The sequence below is a fragment of the Thermobia domestica genome, chromosome 5 (assembly GCF_964235325.1).
Source record: "Thermobia domestica chromosome 5, izTheDome1.hap1.1, whole genome shotgun sequence".
In the NCBI taxonomy this organism is placed as follows: domain Eukaryota; kingdom Metazoa; phylum Arthropoda; class Insecta; order Zygentoma; family Lepismatidae; genus Thermobia; species Thermobia domestica.
Genome location: NC_137458.1, coordinates 321,364,161 through 321,389,509, shown reverse-complemented (window position 1 = coordinate 321,389,509; position 25,349 = coordinate 321,364,161). Strand labels below are relative to the sequence as shown.

At 38.0% G+C, this 25,349-nt stretch overlaps 1 protein-coding gene across 2 annotated transcripts in view; it reads left to right on the top strand.

Annotated features, from left to right (window-relative positions):
• Positions 1–25,349, top strand: part of cutlet (chromosome transmission fidelity protein 18 homolog) — a 107,515-nt gene that overhangs the window by 7,676 nt on the left and 74,490 nt on the right. For both annotated transcript variants that reach the window (XM_081760534.1, XM_081760533.1), the window contains exons 3-7: positions 5,949–6,239; positions 9,355–9,493; positions 13,162–13,291; positions 18,191–18,274; positions 20,613–20,783. In XM_081760534.1, coding sequence (XP_081616660.1) covers positions 5,949–6,239; positions 9,355–9,493; positions 13,162–13,291; positions 18,191–18,274; positions 20,613–20,783 — 815 coding nt within the window. The remainder of the gene's footprint in view (positions 1–5,948; positions 6,240–9,354; positions 9,494–13,161; positions 13,292–18,190; positions 18,275–20,612; positions 20,784–25,349) is intronic.

Sequence of the window (25,349 nt, the reverse complement as noted above, 5' to 3'; positions counted from 1 at the left end):
CTAAAAATTGATTTCAATTTGATTTAAGAATGGATGTTACAGTAAGAAATTAATGAGATTACTTCTTGCTTATTGAGCACACTAAAAATGTGCATTGCTAAAGTGCAGTGGAGTAGCGGAATTATAGTTCATTAAACTTAATGTGTCCTATTGAAATATATGTTCCTTCCTTGTTAAAACAATGACAAAAATACGACAAAATTGACGCCTTAGGAGGCAATAACATAAAGCGCCTCAAAAGTCGTCCTTAGTGGTAAAGGTCTATATATATATATATATATGGGTTAGCTGGTTAAAAAAAAAAAAAAAAAAAAAAAAGTTTAAAAAAGATCTTTAAATCGTATGAACTTCATGGTGACGTTTCCACGTATCAAACCATCTGCATTAGATTTATCTCCTTTTCACATTTTAATCAAGGTGATCCATGTTCAATTCTCGGTCGAACCATAACCTTTCTTTCAAGTGTAAAGCAAGTAGTGGTTCGGATGTCACTTTAAGCGAAAGTCTTCTTCTTACCTCGGCATTACATAAGGATTTTCAACCTAAACATACGAAACGAAACCAAATTGTATACTTCTACTTTCCTGAATGCCTGTTGTTTTATAAAGAAGCTAAGATTGCTAAAATATATTGATAGAAATTGGCAAAATTTATCAACTATCTATGTAGCTTCCAGCATTAGCTTGGATTGGACTTTTGAATTTTAATTTAATTGAATGATATCTACATACTAAATTTGTAATTTAATACCTCAGATTTAGCGTACTGATTATGATACGTTGACCATAAAATTTTACATGGCAAGCAATAACGGGATTTTTTCGTTATTGCTTTACATTTGAAGTAATAACACAATTTTCCCATTGTCTGAGGCGGGAGTTTCCCGATTTATACCTAGGTATATAATTCTGTATAATGGTTTCAATTGTACAACTGTGTTTTGTCCATCTGAAATGACTCTTGACAATTATATTAACAAGTATGTAAAGATCAGTACGACGTATTTTTATCAGGAGTCCTTCGTGAGTGAGTCAGCAGACTCATCGCATTTGTGACCAATTAGTCCCGGTTTCGAGTCTAAATGGAGAACAATTTCTCTCGGATGTAAGCCGAGAAGCGGTTTGGATTCCGCTCTAAGTTTATGTGACCCCTTCCAGCATAACCCCGTTGTTGCATAATAACACCATGGCGATACAAACTTATTTGGTCTAGGAATTAATTCGTGTGGTTGGTACGCACACATTGAAGCTGTAGTACAAACACAAAATACATAAATACCTTAAGAAAAATATTGTCCATCGCTAGCCACCACTTTCGCCCATCTGTCAGGCAATGTACGGATTCCGTGGCGAAAGAAGTCCTCATCCTTGGAAGCGATCCAGTCAGAGACCCATGTTTCGATATCTTCTGAAGAAGTAAACCGCTGTCCAATCAAATCGTTGTTCATGCAATCGAACAAGTAGTAGTCCGAAGGAGCAACGTCTGGTGAATACGGCGGGTGGGGTAAAACTTCCCATCCGACATTTTCTAAATAGGTTTTGACCGGTTTTGCGACATGTGGGCGAGCGTTATCATGTTGAACAATAAGTTTATCATGTCTGTTCTCCCATTCTGGTCGTGTTCTGGCCAGAGTTTGCTTCAAACGCATTAATTGTCGTCGATAACGTTCTCCATTCATAGTTTCACCCGGTTGCAGCAGCTCATAGTACACCACACCTTTCATATCCCACCATATGCACAGCATAACCTTTGCACAGTGAATATCTCGTTTTGGTTGTGATGGACCTGGTCCACCTGGTTTGACCCAGGCCTTTTTTCGTTTAGGTTTCTCGTAATGGATCCACTTCTCATCACCCGTAATAATTCGATGCAGAAACCCCTTTCTGCTCTGTCGTTGAAGCAGCAATTCGCAAATGGTTTTTCGTCTTTCAACATCTGTGTCTTTCAATTCATGTGGAACCCAATGTGACATCTTTTGAATCATTCCCATGGCTTTCAAGCGTTTGGAGACTGTTGTTTGATCAACGCCTAATGCTGCTGCAAGTTGTTCCTGCGTTTGACACGAATCCTGCTCGAGCAATGCTGTCAATTCTTCGTCTTGAAATTTTTTTGGCTGTCCAGCTCGCTCTTGGTCTGCCAAGCCGAAATCACCACTTCTAAACCGTGCAAACCACTTCTGACACGTTCGCTCAGCTAGAGCATGGTCACCATACACTTCCACCAAAATACGATGACTTTCAGTCGCACTTTTCTGCATGTTAAAGTAATGCAGCAGGACACCCCGCAAAAACACTTTATCAGGCACAAATTGCGCCATGTTCACTTAACTACAAACTGGTGTTGTTGACGCTTTAATCCACTGGCCTATACTACGAACGATACGCGATGACAGGGGTTTGCAACACATGTGTGGATACACGGAACTGTGGGACGCTCCGTTCGTTGCGCCATCTCTTGTCCACCCGCACGAATTAATTCCTAGACCAAATATATCTGTTCATATAATATAAATACCTAAAACAAATTATTTAAAAAAAAATAATAATAATAATAAAAAAAAATAAAAAAAATAAACTAAATAAATAAATAAAAAAAATAAAATAAAAAACGCTGTTTTTTGTTGGTTTTTTTTCAATAAAACCATGCTTTTTGCCAACCCTGATATATATATATATATATATATATCAACATTTCGTATTTTCGCGCGTTTTTGTTTTGAAGTAGAAAAGGCAGTAATGGATGATTTCCCGGGGTTGAATAATTTTTGCTTTCCTCCTCCTTCAAGAGAAGTCAGCCTCCTTGAGCGTTAACATATGACCACATCTTTGCAATGCAGAAAAATCACGACGGAAAGGTTTAAAATATTGATATATGTAGATTAATTCAAGGAAATGATCTTAATGTAAACTTTTAAGATAGTGATTTACTGTATATTACAATAAAACACATTTGAATAGTGGAGAAATACTTAAAAGATTTAATACGTAGATACAGTATCCAATCGGCTGGTACAGCATCCAATGTTAGCTGAAGGATTACTGGTTTGATCGCACATCATGTGACCATAAGATAGACAAAATCGTGTTCTTGGATTTTTATGTTCAGTCCGATTACACAGCCCCACACAAAAAATAAAACCGGAGTATGGATTCTATGTATTATGTTACACGCAATCCAAATTTCGAAACCCCAGGATGATTGACCGTGTCAATTTTGTTTTATGGGCGAAAAACGTGTATCCCCCCAATCCAAAATTGCTCATATTTTTCGCCCGTGGATAGAACACGAGACTCAAAACTAACGTTCATTTTTGATGGATTACTTCAATTAATTAAAAATGGTGAATGAAATGGAAGCACTTCCTCCTTCTAAGTGCTTTTTCGGAATAAATTATCTGGTTATAATTTCGATGCAGAGAAGCATTTAGAAGGGGTAATTCACATGTTCGTAATCAAAATATGCTGATTGCATTCAATATCTGACTAAATTAAGCTTAATTCTTAACCTCCTATGAAAATGTAAATTATAAAGTTAGAAGATTTCAAAGTATTCTACATATGTATGTGTTATTTATTTCATGTGTATTTTTGCATGGAAACCAGATGCAAATAAATTTTGAATACGTTAAGGTTGTCATGATATGTAGGCAGTTTTATGCCCTTTCTCACACGAGGGTCGCGGTGGCTCAGTGGTAGAGCGTTCACCTCTGGTGCTTGGAGTCCCTGGTTCGATCCCAGCTCGCGCCAAGTGAACTTTGTGGTGGACAAACACCGTGTGCGTGGGTTTTCTCGGGGTTCTCCCGTTTCCTCCCACTTTCTTCATTCCACCATTTCACTCATTTCTTACCATCACCGCCGTCTTTAGCCTAACCGGCATAATCGTGGGACGTAAAATTCAAAACGGATTTTTTTTCCTTTCTCACACCAGGCCACTGATTTGCGCCACCGCTTGTGAAGTATTTATATTGGAACTTTCGTACGGGGCAGCTGCAGCTGCTTCCACTAAAACAGTCGCCGCCACCGTCTCGAGCAGCTCTTGAGTACCCGCTACTCGTGAACAAGCATTATGTTAAATGGAAGCTTTTGTACGGGGACGCTGCAGTTGCCGCCACCACACAAGAGTGCCAATGAATCTTTTTTAAAAGAACATAAACTTAGTTGGATTACTGACCAGAAATGAAAAATGCATACTTGTTTATCAATTAAAATTTGCCTTATTTTGCACCACATACTGGAGTTATCGACTGGCTTAAACAACTTAGGCTATTCCTATATTCTGTATTACAATGCGGTATCATCTCTGTGATGAACGCATAAGGTACCAAGAAGAGATTGTTGCTTGCTTCTTTATGTTACTACCATACAATACAATATAGTAATTTTGTGGATTTACGTCTAATATACCCTACTAGTACCTAGGTGCTATATATTTCTTGTGTCTGGCAACCCTGCCCCACTACAGAAATAAACATGGATGTTGGAAGATAAAAAACAAACAAACAAACAAACAAAAATAAAAAAAAAAAAAAAAAAAAAAGAAAAGGTGTCGGTGTCTGCTGTCAGTTGCTTGGTTTATATTTCCGTTCATAAAGTGGCGCAACTCAGTGGCTACGTGTGAAAAGGACATATCATATAGAAAATAAAAGTATATACATACCTTACGTTCGATATTCTGGAAGATCTTCAGAAGAACTTCCCCTTGAAGATAGATCAAGTTATTTAGTGAAGACATCTCGATTTTTCTTCGTAGGTTTTCGATTTTTTGTAAAGTTGCTTTATTTTAAGACCTATTTACATAGTAAGTTAATACGTCCAGAATATATAAAGTGAAATATAAGCAAATAATAACATTAATTGACACAAAGTATGTATTAAACCAGGAACCCCTCCCGTGAGAGAGAGAGAAATAGATAAATAGATAAAATAGTGGATCTTTTTGTTGAATTCATTCGCAAATATCTATCTATTAAAATGCTACAATAGCAACAAAAGCGCCTGAACTCCAACCTATGACCTTTGATTTACGGTTATTTGTGATTTCACGTTCAACAGAAACAAATATTTTAAACTATGTGTACTTTAAATAAATGATTTCAGTAGACCTTTTTCATAAAAAGTTTATTTTTTTTTAATTATTGTTCAAAGCCTTTGTATTTTAATAAGCGTTTTCCAAAATCAATGCAAATGAATTGTGCTGCCATCTTTGGAGTTTTTTAAACTATACGTTAGTGAGCGTTTATATGTTTGTGGCGAATCCTTTCGACAATGAGATCTCGGAAACTACAGGGTCTAGAAAGATGACGTTTTCACTGAACGATTGCAAATTTTGTGTAGATTGTCCAGTTCTAATTGAATATTTAAAAAACATGGCCATTATTTCTTTATTATATTTTTTACGGGTACACTGGAAGTGTTGAAATTGAAATAAAAAAAAGAAAACTAAAGCATCATATCGCACGCATTATACATTCCAACACCACATAATTGTATACGGGGTTGCATACCTCTCAGGCGTTAGTTTCATGACCAAATAAAAATGAAAAACGAAGGATAACCATTTCTCCACTCTAAATTGAATCTCTATTGTTTTGAGTGTTTTGCCCAATGAACACCATATATCACTGACATTATATTTAATTGTGTGTGTAATGTATTTGCTTATTACGTACTGCATGCAAGAAGAAAGAAAACATTGATCACACTTGAATTATAAACTCCAACCGGAAGTAGACTCAAATTTTGCAAACGGTGCGAGATATTGAAAAAGTAATCGGAAAAATCTCCCCTTTTTGGTATCTCTTGCCAATTTTTATCGAGACGTCTTTCACTTGTGTCTGTAAAGGGACATGTACAGATGTGAGGATTAACAAGGTTTTTTCATATGTGAATGATGCGTTGTGTAGAGAGCGCATGTTCAGCTAGTTTAATTTAATCTTTTTTACTTTTCAGATGATTCCTACCCTATTATGGACATGGGCGCAGCCCCAAAATCCAAAAGAAGTTTAGATTTCAGTAGTCCTAAAGCTGCAGCTATTGCGCCTGAAGCTAACAAAGAAAATGTTGATGTTTCATCTGTACCCAGTGTTGAAAGTAGCTTCGCCCTTCCACCGACTGAGAACTCGTGTAATACTCCGCAACAAAGTAATGACACCCGCAAGAGAAAGGCGGAGGATTTATTTGGTGACATCGGGGATATAGAACAGGAGGAAGCAATTTATAATATTGAAAATATAGATCAAGGTAAGACTCATTCATTTAATCACTGGATTCATTGTGTCATCTAAATGGTGTCATTTATAATAATTTAACATCCCACGTCTGTCTTTTAGGTTGAAATGAAATGAAAATAAAATCTTTCATATTAACAAAAAACTGTTGATCCTGTTTAATTGTTGATTGAAATAGGTGAGGTATTTATCTTGCTTAATGTGAATGTGACTTCTCATATATAGGTCAAAGGAAACGCAATATTAACACCCGAATTAAAGAACATATTAGAAAGACAAAACAGTCCCAAGAAGAGGGCATATCAGGATTAGGGATGGGCAAAACCGGTTTCTAGAAAACCGAAGTCCGAAAAACCGTCATTTCAGTTTTCTCCAGAAACCGGTTCGGTTTTTCACCATAACTAGTTTCGGTGAAAACGTTTTGGAAAACACATAAAACTATTTCTGTTAAAGCGGAATTGGTTGCTGGAGAACAACGAAACACTATTCTTGTCAGAAATATAACAAATTTTGAAGAAAAAAAGACATGAACCGGTTTTGAAGAAAACCGAAACTGAATCCGGTGAAAACCGAATCATCGGTTTTAAAGAATACCGAAACCACCATTAGTCAGGATTGTTGCTTCCCTTAAAGCAATATACACACAATATAAAACATTAATGTGATAGGTTTAGAAAAAAAAAAAAAAAAAAGGATTAAAGAATCATTCTTTATTCATGAATATAAACCGGCTTTAAATCTGGATTTTGGCAACATTGATAGAATCTGGTCACCTACCTTTGATGTGTTTTCAGATCTGGCAATACTGACATAACATAGACATCGCGCTCCTTCAACTCAGCCCAGTCTTTCGCTCTATGCTCTACTCGTGTGTATTTAGCATCTATCTCTCATAGAACTGGCAGAATCTTAAAAACCTTAGTGGGTGGTAATCGGAACTGTCCGAACAATCATATCCTCTTACTAGTGACATTGTAACTTAACTTATGTTCAACGACGTTGCCATAGCTTTGGTCCCCATTACACTGTGATTAATGGCTTACACGTGTGGGTTCTTTCTTTCTATATAGAGAAGGAGGAAATAAACAAACACTGACCAACTTGCCTGCATATATAGATCATTCCTTCTCAATGGAAAAAGAAATATTCTGTTGAAAGCAGGTTGAAAGTGTCAAATAACAAAGTAACATCAAGCACTCGGAGTTTCCAGACTACTTTTTTCTTTGCCAAAACATTTGAGACATTCCATTCCTTATTCATGTGACGGAGAAGATTAGCTTTTGCTCACCCCCTATTTTCGCCGAGAGCTGGCGCCCAGTTCGAATTTTGTTCCTCTCCAAAGGAAGAAGGAAGATTTTTCCACTCAGTGTCAAATAACAAAACAACAGAAACCATTCGGGAGTTTCCACGCTACTTTTTTTTTTTTTTTTTTTTTTTTCGCCAAAACCTTTCTCAAGTGACAGAGAGGAATACGCACTCCTCTGGTCGAGAATTGTCAGCTAGCTAGAATTTCTTGGCAACACCGGATTTCGGAGAAAATATCTGTTTCACTACCATGTACTAGGAGGAGAAGGCTAATAGGTCAATTTTCCATACCTCCCCCCGAGGTATTCATTCCTGGTAGGACAAAGCCTTTCTGGTATTATTCAGTCCCATGGCTGTTACGAATCACTTGAAAAGTAATTTTGCTAACATGTAACAAAATATGGTCTAAAAGCCTAGAAATAACAGTAATCCGAGCCTATACGAAATAACAGTGCTGACTGACTATACATGAATTAACTACGACATTTGGTTGGCCACATGCCTCCAACGACCGTAACACCTGGGAGTTTCATTTTAGTTCAAAGTGTAGTTTATTGTTGGAAAAATATATTATTGTATACAGAAATAATAATAATAATAATAATAATAATAATAATAATAATAATAATAATAATAGAAAATCAATCGCATCCCCAGAATAAGATCGTCATTAACTCAAGTTATGTTTTAAATTGTTATCAGTTTGTAACTAACTGGTTCATATTACCTTTGCTATTTTAAATAACAAATTAGAAACCACTGAACAAAGCAACGTATATTTTTATTGTGTAATAATTGTAATTTGTATGTATCTAAGAAAAGTTTTCTGTACATTAATGAATACTGCACCTATTAAAATAACGTTACAATTTCCAAAATGGTTATCATATTTCTGTAGACACAACGATTGTTTTGTGACTTACCTAAAATTGACATTTTAGAGTTACGACTAGTGCTGTCCTAATCGATTTTTCGGAAACCCAAAAATCAATTTTTGAAAAAGTTGAAATTTAAAAAAAAAATCTATTTTCAGTTTTCAAAACCGGTTTTCGGTTTTCAAAATCGATTTTCGGTTTCTGTTTTTAAAACCTACTTTCGGTTTTTAAACTAAAATTCAATTTTTGGTTTTCTCTCTTCACTGTTCAAACGTTATTTAAAGTGAATGTGAACGAATACTATTATCATGTCTGAACATATTTAATTTCTGCCACGTAGTAGTCTTACGGTAGTAATGTTCTACGACTCATAAACAAGATACATACATATACATGGTATGTGCGTTCCTTGCGTGAAATGCAACTTTGAGGCTCACGATAATGTGGTTAATGATAATATCGGTTATATCCTCCATTATCGAGGGTTTACGTGGCTATTTCTAACTGGGTACTGCGTGACGTCAGAGACTCCTCTCCAGGGAGCAACGGAAGGACGGAAGGCATAAATACATCAGTTGCCAATACACTAGTGTTCACGGCTCCCAAGAGGAGTATACTCCTATACTATCGCTGGTCTTGTTTCGGTCCACTGCTTCGACTACTTCATGTGTCTATTGGGTCCCCCTCATGTCGGTTCCTCGGGTGTATTGACACTAGACTTGACATTGAGTTTAACGTTCCGTTCAGCAGCAAGGCTGTATAAGACGCGGACCTACTGATTAACGTGGAATCCGAACCACATGAGCTCCCACCGGGAATCGAACAGGTCTCCCACGCCAAAATATTGACACTAGAGATAACAATTATGACATAAGTGCATCCAGTAGAAAATGACTTGTTTACAGTATAAAGGTGACTAAGATTTTTGTTCTGTTTTGTTTATTTCAGATAGGGTCAAAAGGAAATGTCCATCAAAGCTTTCAGATGAGGACATGATCAAACAAATTGTTGCTCAGAGAAAGGCTGTGCAAGCTCAGAAGGATCCTTTAGCAGCATTGAACTCGTACAGAATACGAGATGATGGAGGGTATGTGTTTTTAAGTTTTTTTATTTTTTTTAAAGTTAAGTTTTATCTCTGTCATAGGGTACAAACACAAAGGAAGCAGGCAACCTACTTCCGATTATCAGAGCCAACTACTGAACATAAAGAACACGTATGACAGGTAAAAACCTGCTAGTTACATGAAAGAGTATCTACTTCCTAGAATAAGGAGCGTTACATTTTTGATAGTGCCCAGGTTTTTGTTTACGCATGATCCAATATGGGTCATGGCTCGGGGCGGCGGCAGACCTTGATAGTGCCCAGACCTATATTTACGAGTGAGTCAACATAAATCATAGCTCGGGGCGGCTAAAAATGTTTAGGACCACTTTTTTCCATACTCCAGTTCTGGAAATTTCAGAAATTTACTGTATACACGCATATGTATATAGCACGGTATTTTACCTTTATTTTTTACATATTTTTCCACTTCCACTTTATTCATCTCCCGTCTCAAATTTCTACATCATTTTGTAATGATACTGACGGGGTGGCAATTTTTAATGGCCCAGAGCAGCAGAAATGGTAATTATTGCCGTATTAAATCTAAGGAAAAAAAGCAATTGGTATTCATACAATAAGAGAAAGTAGAAAAAGACTTGGTGAATATCATGTGGTTGAGGAAACTAAGGCACATGAGATTGTTTTAGAGTATATCAGAATAAGTTTCGATTACATCCTTGGCAAAGTAGAACATCATTTATTTATTTATTTATTTTGAAACAGTCGTCGGCATTATAATAATAGTGATCTTCGAGCAGATTTAAAACTATAAGGAGAGTGAAAAACATAGTAATAATACAGGAAACAGTAAATTGTAATGTATATTTATTCATCTCCCTCTTTCAGTTCCTTATCTATCTCTTTCAGCACTCGTCAATTATATATCTCTCTTGTGGCTAAGCGATTAGCGTATGTACCTTTGGCGTGAGAGACTTGGGTTCAATTCCCGGAGGGAGCTCATGTGGTTCGGATCCCACATTAAAAATCTGTAGGTTCACGTCTCATATAGCCTTGCTGCTGAAAGGAACACTCAACTCAAAATCAAATCAAATCAGTTACATGTGTATTATGATGTATTTGTTTTTGTAGTGCCACATTGCAGGCATATTAAAAATAGATGCAACCAAGACTCCTACATCTATCTTAAATCACAGCGCACAGACAATCGGTGCCGATTGTAAATGCTGACAACTCTAAGCATGCTTTTACTTTGTGCTGTTTTATTTACAAATATGCAGTTATAATCCAAGCTGGTAGAAGGGATCGGGGTATGGTGGCCCAGTGGTAAAAGTGCTTACACCTGGTGCGTGGGTCCCTCATTCGATCCCCGGCCAAGTAAGTTTGTGGTGGAGAACATCGTGTCCGGATTTTCTCGGGTACTCCCGTTTCCTTCCACATATTCATTCCACCAATAATTCTATCACAATTCACTTGTCTTAATGATCCGCGTCCCTTGGTCTAACAGGTATAATCTTGGGACGTTAAAAGTGAAAGATTTTATTTCATTTTTTTTTATTATTATTATTTTCGAAGCTGGCAGACGCAGATTGGCGCAGTGTTCTTTGTGTCCATACCCATAGCCTATATGTTTGTTTCTTAAGCTCAAGAGCAAAACACTTAACGTCAGTCTCATAGCCTCAACGTAACGTATTGGCAATGAAGGCAAGCAGCTCACCTGCATGAGGTTATCCATTTTTAATTCTATAGTATCCATTCTGTGAGCTAAGTATTACGAACGTCTTGTGAGCTAAGTATTACGAACGTCTTCTTATATACCCACTCTAAGTCTACTTCCAGTTTTACCATTATTTGCCTCACCGTTACTGTTTCTCGGATCACTTCGTTCCGTATTTTGTTCTTCCGCGTCATTGCACACATCCTCCGCAACATCTTTATCTCAGCAATATGCAACATCTGCTCCTCTCTTCCCTCCCCTCGTCCAACATTACGATCCGTATAATATGGCTGTCACACTATTGTTTCTAAATCTTTCCTTTAAGGTGCATTGCTACCATACAGTTACAAGACTCCTACCGCTTCTCTTGTCCAACTGCTGCTAATTCAGCCGTTTTATATCGCCCCCTATTTGATTTTCCTGTAGTACTGATTTTAAGTACTTGGATTTCTTCGTTATTACCACCTCTTTGTCCAGTCGTATTCTTGTATTTTCGATTACAATTTTGGTGAATGGGCACTAAATATTTTGTCGTGATTTTTTTCTATTTCTAAGCCCTTTGCTGTCCAATGTTCCTCTCTACGTGCACTGCTGTCATGGCCTCGCTAAGGAATAAGCGAATACAAATTTCTAATTAAAACAAGAAGGAAACTTTTGCTTCTACAATGCGCAGTAGGGTGCATGGTGTTCTTGATTCGATCCCAGCTCGCGCCAAGTGGCCTTTTTGGTGAACAAACACCGTCTTCGTGGGTTTTCTCCTCGGGGTTCTCGTTTCCTTCCACTTTATTCACTCCACCATTGCATTCATTTCCCATCATCACCGTCTCCTTTATCCTGGCCGGCATAATCGTGGGACGTAAAACTGAAATATGTCATTGTTTACAATGCGTAGCATCTAATAATACATGCAAGTTTGTTGTATTAGGGTAACAAAATACGCCTATTTGTTTATTAAATTTCTTTTTTAATTGAATTGATACAAGTATACTACATGATAAAGTAACATTGTTATTTCCTCAATAGAAGTGCAGTTTGTATATAAAGGATGCCGCCTTCTACGTATAGTGGCTAGTGCCATAAATAAGTCATCGTCCCGGGAACTTTTGGAAAACACCCCCGCTAAATAAATGGCCAACCAGAACCCTCATTTCAAACATTTGACAGCTGTTTGTCAAGTCCACGTGGAACCTTAGGTGCCACAGGGGGCGCGGTGGCTCAGTGGTAGAGCGTTCACCTCCGGTGCTTGGGGTCCCTGGTTCGATCCCAGCTTGCGCCGTGTGGACTTTGTAGTGAACAAACACTGCTCGTGGGTTTTCTCGGGGTTCTCCCGTTTCCTCCCAATTTCTTCATTCCACCATTTCACTCATCTCTCATCATCACCGTCTCCTTTAGCCTAACCGGCATAATCGTGGGACGTAAAATTTAAAGATTTCATTTCATTTTCTTAGTTGCCACAGTTCCAAACGTTGTCCTTTCAGTCAGTGATTAGAAGATCGCTGTTTAACATAGATAGTTCTCTCTTATATATATATATATATATATATATATATATATATATATATATATATATATATATATATATATATACTCGATTGTAGCAAAATGTGGAGGCCCTGGGAGCAGAGAAGTCTGTTCTTCACAAGCTATTCAAATCCTGTATTAAAGGAAAAAGTACATATTTGCATTATTTTCCTTTTTAAAAGAAATGGCAGTTCCCAAGATTAGCTTCCTTGTTCTTCCATTGCCTGACGTCTGCTTCACTTTAGCCATAGTATTGGGAGAGGGAGAGAAAGAAAGACAAACACACAGTGGGTGTTAAGACATTGCAACACCGCAAATACTGTCAAAAGAGGGAGGAAGGGATACTGTTGTTAAATCCAGCATGAGAATTTCAAAGAATTTACCGAACTGCACTCCTGTTGAAGAAATAAACTATATAATTGATATTTGTTTTTGTTTTCTTATGATCTTGCAGGTTTGAGCATGAGGAGATACAAAAAGAATACCTATTTCGAAGAGTTCCTACTTTTGCTTTCGTTCCAATCACATGTACTGGCGAACGAATGTACTTGAAATTGAGATCTGAAGACTATGTAGATCGACAGGTGAGCATCTTTATTCATTGCATAAGTGAATTTTCGAATAAATACGGTATATACAGGGTGGTTCCATTTATCTTGACACGCTCTTGTAACTTTTAAACTAATGGATAAAAACAGCTGAAATCGGCTAATATTGGCAGGAGGACGTTGTTTGACACACATTGTGATGCCACAAGGTTAACAATGTTGCCAACCAACCCAACATAAAATAGTATTTTTTTCAAGTGGCAATAGTCAGGTTATAACTAGAGATGAAACATTTTCGCTAATGCGATATGTGCGAAACTTTAAAAAATCCGTATATGTTTCAGGAAACCTCAAACTTTTCGTTTCAGAGCCAGAAATCACGTTTATATTACTGCGAATTTTTGTGAAATTCAGCATTAGTTGCGATAAATGCGAAAGAAAACGAAAAAGTGTAATTCTTGCTAATTATTGCTAATAATAATAATAACTAAAAAGCGCATTTCCAATATTATTTAACTTAAAAATCATTGCATTTTTCCGAAAACGTGCGCGACGCTAAATTAAATTCTCCATAAAATCCGTAAGCTTGCATGGCATGATGCCATTTTCTATGATTTAACATTATTTAAGGAAATTAACATTGTATCATTGTTAAACAGTTTAAAAGTTAACCACAGATCTTTTGCTGTCAGCTCGTTAAGTTCAGTATGGTTCTTGCCAGTGTTGATGCCGAGCGATTCTTTTCCAAGTATAATATCATTGTTACTGACAGGAAAACAAACTTAAAAGAACTATTGGTAATGTATTGCTGCATATTATTCTTCAACTAAGGATGAGGTTAGAGGAAGTGTTTAAATTTTTGCATTAATTTCTGTATTTCAGTGAATACATTACCTAGAATGTGCACCTAATCAAGGTATATCCTCATTTTTGTGTCAGACTACCTTACTACTAGAAATGTACACCTTACTAACAGAAATGTACACCTTACTACCAAAAATATACTATTTACAAGTGCCATAGTGTTAAAAAAAAGTGCTACATTTAAAAAAATAAATGTGAAAATTGTGATAATTAATGCTACAAATTATCAAAATTGTTGCGAAAAAGTTTCGTCTCTAATTATTACGTATTTTAAATCTATATACGAACGTAGATTACTACATGTAAATTAAATCTACACGCGACAATATATTGACGCAAGACGGTCATACTTTGAAGATTTTTAGGTGATTGTACCAATCGTATTAATAAACACTGAAAAAGAAATTCTGACACATTACATTGCTTCTGAGACATTATAATAATTTTAATAAACTATTTAAATAGAAAGTGATATTTTAGCAAGAAAAACAAGCTTAAATAAATGTAGGATCGCACGCGCGTCTGGGAATATCTATAGCGCATGTTAAAGCATGCTTATTATAAAACAGTAAGAGAAATTTATACTTCTAAAGCTGCGTGATATCCAATAGTATAAATATTACTCTTAAGTTCCATTTGAGACGTTCTTCAGTAGTAAGTGGAAGTCAAATTAATACTTCCGAAAAAAATCTGGAACTACTCTGTAGGCCAGGCCATGTAATATGTTAACTTTTGGTTTTGCTGGTCGTAGCCCCTATGTTTTGGGATACGTGGAATCTTACTGAAGAATCTTACTGTTTAATGAATAAAATTCTTACCTTCTTTTTTCTGTACTTCCATTTATAATAGATTTTTGTAGTTAATTTTCCTTGACACTATATATGCGAGGGGTAGTGATAAAGTTCCCCTGAATTCTGTTCTAGCTCTTTATTACCCAGTGGTCGAAGTGAGATGGTATGCGGTAGAGGTCTGCGCGGATACAAAATATCGCATCCCCAGCATCTCTATCCGCAACATCTCTATTCGCACCCGCATCCGCAGATAATGAGGTACCAAATATATACAACTCACATATTCTATAATACATGTAGTTTTCTGAATCAAATGAAACAATATATTATATCAGTTTCCTCGTGATCAAATACCAACTACGATAAATAAAATGCAACATAAACCGTGCAGATACAAATTAGAAATTAATGAACGATTTATGTACTTACCCAAGATTTTCAAATGCAGATATCGGACTAAAATAATGCCATGTAGGTAATATCCCCTCAATCGACTAATTTTAGAGCACATCACTAAGGTTTTAAACTTCATCATTACTCATAAAAAAGGGGCATTTATTCTAAACACAAAGGCGAAATAGAAATAATCGTTATTAAGAAATAAAAACTAATCACAGGACCGCAAACACATCCACATATCCCGAACTGACACTAGCACCAGTAATTGCACTAAATTTAAAAAATAAGTGACGAAACTAACAACGCAATACAATGCATGCTTTCACGACCAAGCTCCTTTGTGGCTAAGCGGTTAGCGTACGCGCCTTTGGCGTGGGAGACCCGGGTTCAATTCCCGGTGGGAGCTCATGTGGTTCGGATTCCACGTTAATCAGTAGGTCCACGTCTCACATAACCTCGCTGAACGGGATGTTAAACTCAAAATCAACTCAAGCTTTCACGACCACGCTTTTACTGAAACTAAAAGTGAAAATAACTTCGAATACAAATAGGAAGTCTATACCGTTAATTTCGGAAGAGGCAATAGAGGAAGTTTAGAATTTACTGCTTTTCTTTGCAGCCCCCACTCATTGTTGGACACATTTAGAGTAGGAGAAACAACGCATTGGTGGTTCTTTCTTTCTCTACCAGAGGCCCAGAACATACATACATATACACATACACACAAGAAAGAAAGAGAGAGAGAGAGAGAAACAATTGCTGTTATAAAACTTCCTCTTGAGGTCCGTGGCACCTCTCCGAAAAGAGAAATCTGTGGGGTCGCAAATGTGCGTTCAGTATCTGCTGTACTTCAAAGGAAACAGTGAAGAAGAGTTTTTTTTTTTTTTCTTTTTAAGAGAGAGGGAGAGAGAAAGATGAGCGTATGATGTGATTTGTTTACTATTTCGGTGACCTACGCGCTTCTCCAATTTGTCGCAAAAGGCAAAGATAATTCTGCTGACCAGTTTTCAGTTTATGGAAGGGGATGCGTGTTTTAAATTAGGGTTTTGGTTCCTAACCTCTCAGGCTAGAAAAACTTTATTTGAAGACATTTCTTTCTCTTCAAAGCGAATGGTCTGAAAATTTTCAGCTTTATCAGAGGGGCTTTGGCGGCAATTATTTTTCTTTTTTACAGCAAATAGCGGTACTTGAGTAGTAGCGAAGGGGCCTGTCGTTTCTTTCTGTTTAGGTCAGAGATGTCATTCACCTACAAAACGGCTGCTAAAAATATTGAAAACAGCAATAAAAGGACCACTCTCTCGTGTCATTTTATGTCCTTTTGCTGTTACTGAGTTACAAGCTTCAAACACTTCACTTGTATTTTGATTTTAGTATTTTTCAACTGGTTTTTAAACTTTTAATTCAGAGCGAACGTTTCTAGTGCTCTTTCTACCATTATCAGAAAATTCACAGCATTTTTCTAGGTAGAAAAAATGTAGGGAACATTATCCGCAACTTTATCCGCTATCCGCACAGAAAAGAGATATATATCCGTAAATACCCATTTTGATGCGGATATTCTCATCCGCGCAGACCTCTAGTATGCGGTGGTATGCCATACCGCCTCTGTTTTTTCAGTAATGAGGACATACCGTCTTTGTTTTTTCAGTGATCAAGACAGTATTTAAATATCCGGTATGTTGAGTCAAAATCATAATGAAACATACCGCCTCTGCTTTTTTCCACCTCGAACACTGTTATTACCACAATATAAGTATATAGTTACTTAAACGCTTTCGAAGTTGGCACCTTCGGTATACACACAGTTGTTCCACCGCTTCTGCGATTGGTGGAAACACCCACGAAAGGCTTCTTTTACTATCTTCCGAAGTTAAGACGTCGCGCTGGTTTTGATCTCTTCTACGTTGGCGAAACGGGAAAGGCCCATTTTTAGCTTTGGGAAGAGCCAAATATCCAATGATGCTAATTTGTTTTTAAGGTGGATCACCACCCGGAAGTCAGTACATATTTCAGCTCGTTCCCTTAACTATTGCGCAATGAAACGTTACATATTTTAAATATTGTGCTGTAAGATAAAGTTATGTTTCAGCTACAACACATGACACTTATTCATTTGGTTGTGTCTTCTGATATCGAAAAAGATAAGAAATAAAAGGAAAATATTTGATTCGTTTTGCAATGAGCAGACAAGATGGCACTTGTTGTTAGATCTTACAAGAAGTGCTCCGTTTTGTGAAATATATATTTGTATGTGTAAAGTATTTTAAAGTAACGATCTTATTACAAAATAGATATATTGTTTGTTTTTCGTGTAATGTTTCACATTTTATTTAAATATTAATTTACATTTAAGGAAATAGAGACTAAACTTGCGCAGAACGCCATAATGCGTTGTTGCCCAATTTGTACGTTTAATTCGTAGATTCTAGCGTTGCGGTTCGAGAAGCGGAACTTAGCTGTGAATTGCGGTAAGGGTCAAAAACTAACTTCTTCAGTAAGTATCCAAGCAGAATCCCACGATTACTTCCTTTATTATCTGGCATCAGTAAACACTCGATACGACCTGCCAACGCCGCACTATTCAACTAAGTGTTCGTCCGTCTATCGTTAATTATATAGTTATATCTGACATTTCATACATCTCTTATTTTTCAAATCTACAGTTGTATACAAATTATTTCGAAACGCTTTCAGCCCCTAAACTATCTAATCTGTTAAGAAACTTCTATGTAACAGGATAATTGATATAAAATAATTGATTGCAGAGATCCAAGTTAATAAATTATGAACTTCAGATAGCAATACCAGTTAACACCATAGATGTTGTCCTCCTAATTATATGCACAACACTAATATATTTTCACTCTGACCTTAATTACAGATTTCTAACGTAGCGATTAGAGGCAGAACGATGAATCTTCTGACGACTTCCTTTCAAACTATATGGCGGGAAGCACAGCAGTATGTAAGTATTTAATAGTTCAAGCATCTGTATACTAATGTTGATTTTTAAACATTGCAACTAAATTTCATTATATAGACCATGTTCGACAAAATTGTAATTTTACGATTTTTTTTTTTTTTTAAATCTAAATCTTTAGGGGAATTAAGTGAACTTTGATATTTGATTGATTTCAACTCCAAAAGTTGGGATTATACAGTGCAACCCACTTATAACGAATTTTAAGGGACCAACACAATGAGTTTTTTCTATCCGAACTTCATTATAAACAAACTCATGTATTTTTCCGAATTACGGAAAAAACAAACGATTAGATATGCTGATACGTTTAAAAAAGAATATACAGCAATATAGCAATACATCTGAAGATAATTTTATTCTTCTTCCATGTTTTAAATAGGCGGTGTGACGGGATTTTATTTATGTTCGTAATATCCAGTAATTCGCCATTTCCGAGTTCATTATAAGTGGGCTTCATTGTATGAAAACTTCAATAAACACACGTATCATATTGTGTTAAAATCGAATGATATTTACGAAAGCTATCATTGGAACGTGTTTGTTTTTTAAACTTGGGGGTAGGAAGGAAGGTTTTAAATGCAAGTAGTGCAAATGATGGTGAAGCCTCAAAAATATACGCCATATTTTATGAATATCTCATTTTTGCGAAAGATATATTAGACATATTTTTTAATCTGAATTAGAGTAATCCGTACCACATTAAGGGACTGCTCATTTTGACTAATTTTAATTCTAAGCATAGCGGAGTACTGAAAAAGAGGCAAAGGAAAAATATACATAATATTGTATCAAAACAGAAAAACAGAACGAGTTTTATGTAAGTTAACGTGGACTTCTATAAAATGGGGGGGGGGGGTATAATCACTACGTTATTCTTTACTGATTTCAACTCCATGCACGGCAGATGATTGGGAAGTCTTAAAAAAATTGCACGACACATACTAAAATCGAACAATTGTAGAGAAAATTATTCAGGAACATATTTTTAATTGGGGGGGGGGGGGAAGGTATCCGTACCACATGAGGAGTGAATTCACTGTTCATTTTGCACTGTTTTTAATCCCGAGCGCCGGGACTTACGGAAGAGAGTCCAAGAAAATGTACATTACATTGTATGAAAATCGAATTTTAGAAAGTTTATCGTCGAACTTTAAAAGAAATCGAAAGGAAGGGGTCTAGGAGGGTAAATCCACTCCTTTATTCTTTACTGATTTAACTGTGCAGAAGGTATGATCGGGAAGCCTCAAAGAAAATGTACGACATGTTACGCTAACATCAAACATTTTTTCAACAAAAAATATCGTGGAATAATATATCTTAAAAATTGCGGGATGGGAGTGGGGAATGAATTAATGCTTCCATTCTTGGCAGATTTTACCCCCAAATTGGGGGAAGGGGGGAAATATTGACAATGCCATAAAGAAAAATATACACAATTGTCACAATTGAAATTTTTTACATAGTTTATATTGGAAAATTGTTTTGCATGTACGTGTATAACTTTCAACAAGGGGTCATTTCTGCAAGTGGAAGCAATGTACAGAAGTTCCATCCTTGTTCATCAAAATTGGATAAATTCTATTAGAGTTATCGTGGAATAGGCGAACAGAGACAAATGCCAATCGAATCGAATAGAAACTTCGCCAACATCTGCTTCAGTAACTTTTTTTCTTTCTTTCATATAAGTGTGTATTATATACAGGAATTCATTAATGGGAAGCAAAAATATCTTTCGAAACATTCAAGGACTACAAACTGCAGTCTAGCAAAATTTCGGATTCTACATTCTTCAAAATTAACACAGAAAGGAAAGTTTTCGAATCATCTTTCCTTCGATGTCCTAAATAATATTGTTCTATCTAAGATATGATTACAGATATTTAATCCATTATAGAATAGAGTAGCCTAGAGTAATTCTCTGCAATAAACTGAACCAGAGTGTCTATCGGTCACGAATGTCACGAAAGTCATGAAAAAGTCACGAAATCAGAAAATGGTAATGAAAGTCAAGAAATTTAGCTTTTGGGTCACGAATTTTTTTTTTATCTACAAATATAAGCACAGATTGGAAAATTTTGTTCTATAAAACGTCAAAATTCATCACCAAAAATGTCTATGGTCGGCTTTAGACGCTTCTAAATCGCAAGCAAAGCATTTGTCTATCACATGCATGTGAAATTCGGCCTTATTTGCATCCAAATTTGCTCTTGAGAATGTTAGGAAGTGTTATTGTTTGGTAAAGAAAGGATCACGAAAAAGTCACGAAATTTCATTTTGGAATTTGAGTAGACACCATGTGAACGTATATTTTATTTTTCAGCTAGAAAAAAAATTAGACAAAGCTGAGACTTCGGAGGAAGTGACGAGGCAACGTATGGAAGACCAAGCAGATTCCGGCTGCGAAACAATGGACGAAGATGAGGAAGGAAGCAATGAATTATGGGTAGAAAAATATCGGCCAAGAACCTATCTAGAACTACTTAGTGATGAGGTAAATCTATTTCCTACTTACGATTAAATAGATTTGTTCCATTCTTGATAGGATCATGCAGCAAGACTTACAGGATTGTGTTGTTAGTATGTCTGTCCATTATTCCACATAGTGACTTGAATTGAAGCGAATTTTTATTTATTTATTTAGTTTTTGCAAATAAAGCTAAAGTGATTATCTCGACCGAGTTCTTTAATGGAATCAATCCGTTAACACATTAACGGATAGAGGCGACTTTACGGAGGCTTTTGTTATAAAACTCTTATATAAACTTTTATACAAAGTTTTTAGGAATTTTTCTGTAATTCTTTGATCACTCTAAAATGCTCTTAGTGTAGGTTATGCACATTCTTCTTCAGCATACGATGTTGCCTTCGGCTAGAAAGGATATTTGTGCTTGTCCACAGCAGCCTTAGACGGGACAATTTATACTCCGTAGCTCATAGCAGCCCTTGGAGCAGGTATTCAAAGGATTATACCCCGTAGCTCATAGCAGCCCTTGGAGCAGGTATTCAAAGGATTATACTCCGTAGCTCATAGCAGCCCTTGGAGCAGGTATTCAAAGGATTATACTCCGTAGCTCATAGCAGCCCTTGGAGCAGGTATTCAAAGGATTATACTCCGTAGCTCATAGCAGCCCTTGGAGCAGGTATTCAAAGGATTATACTCCGTAGCTCATAGCAGCCCTTGGAGCAGGTATTCAAAGGATTATACTCCGTAGCTCATAGCAGCCCTTGGAGCAGGTATTCAAAGGATTATACTCCGTAGCTCATAGCAGCCCTTGGAGCAGGTATTCAAAGGATTATACTCCGTAGCTCATAGCAGCCCTTGGAGCAGGTATTCAAAGGATTATACTCCGTAGCTCATAGCAGTCCTTGGAGCAGGTATTCAAAGGATTATACTCAGTAGCTCATAGCAGCCCTTGGAGCAGGTATTCAAAGGATTATACTCCGTAGCTCATAGCAGCCCTTGGAGCAGGTATTCAAAGGATTATACTCCGTAGCTCATAGCAGCCCTTGGAGCAGGTATTCAAAGGATTATACTCCGTAGCTCATAGCAGCCCTTGGAGCAGGTATTCAAAGGATTATACTCCGTAGCTCATAGCAGCCCTTGGAGCAGGTATTCAAAGGATTATACTCCGTAGCTCATAGCAGTCCTTGGAGCAGGTATTCAAAGGATTATACTCAGTAGCTCATAGCAGCCCTTGGAGCAGGTATTCAAAGGATTATACTCCGTAGCTCATAGCAGCCCTTGGAGCAGGTATTCAAAGGATTATACTCCGTAGCTCATAGCAGCCCTTGGAGCAGGTATTCAAAGGATTATACTCCGTAGCTCATAGCAGTCCTTGGAGCAGGTATTCAAAGGATTATACTCCGTAGCTCATAGCAGCCCTTGGAGCAGGTATTCAAAGGATTATACTCCGTAGCTCATAGCAGCCCTTGGAGCAGGTATTCAAAGGATTATACTCTGTAGCTCATAGCAGCCCTTGGAGCAGGTATTCAAAGGATTATACTCCGTAGCTCATAGCAGCCGTGGGAGCAGGTATTCAAAGGATTATACTCCGTAGCTCATAGCAGCCCTTGGAGCAGGTATTCAAAGGATTATACTCCGTAGCTCATAGCAGCCGTGGGAGCAGGTATTCAAAGGATTATACTCCGTAGCTCATAGCAGCCCTTGGAGCAGGTATTCAAAGGATTATACTCCGTAGCTCATAGCAGTCCTTGGAGCAGGTATTCAAAGGATTATACTCCGTAGCTCATAGCAGCCCTTGGAGCAGGTATTCAAAGGATTATACTCCGTAGCTCATAGCAGCCGTGGGAGCAGGTATTCAAAGGATTATACTCCGTAGCTCATAGCAGCCCTTGGAGCAGGTATTCAAAGGATTATACTCCGTAGCTCATAGCAGTCCTTGGAGCAGGTATTCAAAGGATTATACTCCGTAGCTCATAGCAGCCCTTGGAGCAGGTATTCAAAGGATTATACTCCGTAGCTCATAGCAGCCCTTGGAGCAGGTATTCAAAGGATTATACTCCGTAGCTCATAGCAGCCCTTGGAGCAGGTATTCAAAGGATTATACTCCGTAGCTCATAGCAGTCCTTGGAGCAGGTATTCAAAGGATTATACTCAGTAGCTCATAGCAGCCCTTGGAGCAGGTATTCAAAGGATTATACTCCGTAGCTCATAGCAGCCCTTGGAGCAGGTATTCAAAGGATTATACTCCGTAGCTCATAGCAGCCCTTGGAGCAGGTATTCAAAGGATTATACTCCGTAGCTCATAGCAGCCCTTGGAGCAGGTATTCAAAGGATTATACTCCGTAGCTCATAGCAGCCCTTGGAGCAGGTATTCAAAGGATTATACTCCGTAGCTCATAGCAGTCCTTGGAGCAGGTATTCAAAGGATTATACTCAGTAGCTCATAGCAGCCCTTGGAGCAGGTATTCAAAGGATTATACTCCGTAGCTCATAGCAGCCCTTGGAGCAGGTATTCAAAGGATTATACTCCGTAGCTCATAGCAGCCCTTGGAGCAGGTATTCAAAGGATTATACTCCGTAGCTCATAGCAGTCCTTGGAGCAGGTATTCAAAGGATTATACTCCGTAGCTCATAGCAGCCCTTGGAGCAGGTATTCAAAGGATTATACTCCGTAGCTCATAGCAGCCCTTGGAGCAGGTATTCAAAGGATTATACTCTGTAGCTCATAGCAGCCCTTGGAGCAGGTATTCAAAGGATTATACTCCGTAGCTCATAGCAGCCGTGGGAGCAGGTATTCAAAGGATTATACTCCGTAGCTCATAGCAGCCCTTGGAGCAGGTATTCAAAGGATTATACTCCGTAGCTCATAGCAGCCGTGGGAGCAGGTATTCAAAGGATTATACTCCGTAGCTCATAGCAGCCCTTGGAGCAGGTATTCAAAGGATTATACTCCGTAGCTCATAGCAGTCCTTGGAGCAGGTATTCAAAGGATTATACTCCGTAGCTCATAGCAGCCCTTGGAGCAGGTATTCAAAGGATTATACTCCGTAGCTCATAGCAGCCGTGGGAGCAGGTATTCAAAGGATTATACTCCGTAGCTCATAGCAGCCCTTGGAGCAGGTATTCAAAGGATTATACTCCGTAGCTCATAGCAGTCCTTGGAGCAGGTATTCAAAGGATTATACTCCGTAGCTCATAGCAGCCCTTGGAGCAGGTATTCAAAGGATTATACTCCGTAGCTCATAGCAGCCGTGGGAGCAGGTATTCAAAGGATTATACTCCGTAGCTCATAGCAGCCGTGGGAGCAGGTATTCAAAGGATTATACTCCGTAGCTCATAGCAGCCCTTGGAGCAGGTATTCAAAGGATTATACTCCGTAGCTCATAGCAGCCCTTGGAGCAGGTATTCAAAGGATTATACTCCGTAGCTCATAGCAGCCCTTGGAGCAGGTATTCAAAGGATTATACTCCGTAGCTCATAGCAGCCGTGGGAGCAGGTATTCAAAGGATTATACTCCGTAGCTCATAGCAGCCCTTGGAGCAGGTATTCAAAGGATTATACTCCGTAGCTCATAGGAGCCCTTGGAGCAGGTATTCAAAGGATTATACTCCGTAACTCATAGCAGCCGTGGGAGCAGGTATTCAAAGGATTATACTCCGTAGCTCATAGCAGCCCTTGGAGCAGGTATTCAAAGGATTATACTCCGTAGCTCATAGCAGCCGTGGGAGCAGGTATTCAAAGGATTATACTCCGTAGCTCATAGCAGCCCTTGGAGTAGGTATTCAAAGGATTATACTCCGTAGCTCATAGCAGCCGTGGGAGCAGGTATTCAAAGGATTATACTCCGTAGCTCATAGCAGCCCTTGGAGCAGGTATTCAAAGGATTATACTCCGTAGCTCATAGCAGCCCTTGGAGCAGGTATTCAAAGGATTATACTCCGTAGCTCATAGCAGCCCTTGGAGCAGGTATTCAAAGGATTATACTCCGTAGCTCATAGCAGCCGTGGGAGCAGGTATTCAAAGGATTATACTCCGTAGCTCATAGCAGCCCTTGGAGCAGGTATTCAAAGGATTATACTCCGTAGCTCATAGCAGCCCTTGGAGCAGGTATTCAAAGGATTATACTCCGTAGCTCATAGCAGCCCTTGGAGCAGGTATTCAAAGGATTATACTCCGTAGCTCATAGCAGCCGTGGGAGCAGGTATTCAAAGGATTATACTCCGTGGCTCATAGTAGCCCTTGGAGCAGGTATTCAAAGGATTATACTCCGTAGCTCATAGCAGCCGTGGGAGCAGGTATTCAAAGGATTATACTCCGTAGCTCATAGCAGTCCTTGGAGCAGGTATTCAAAGGATTATACTCCGTAGCTCATAGCAGCCCTTGGAGCAGGTATTCAAAGGATTATACTCTGTAGCTCATAGCAGCCCTTGGAGCAGGTATTCAAAGGATTATACTCCGTAGCTCATAGCAGCCCTTGGAGCAGGTATTCAAAGGATTATACTCCGTAGCTCATAGCAGCCGTGGGAGCAGGTATTCAAAGGATTATACTCCGTAGCTCATAGCAGCCCTTGGAGCAGGTATTCAAAGGATTAT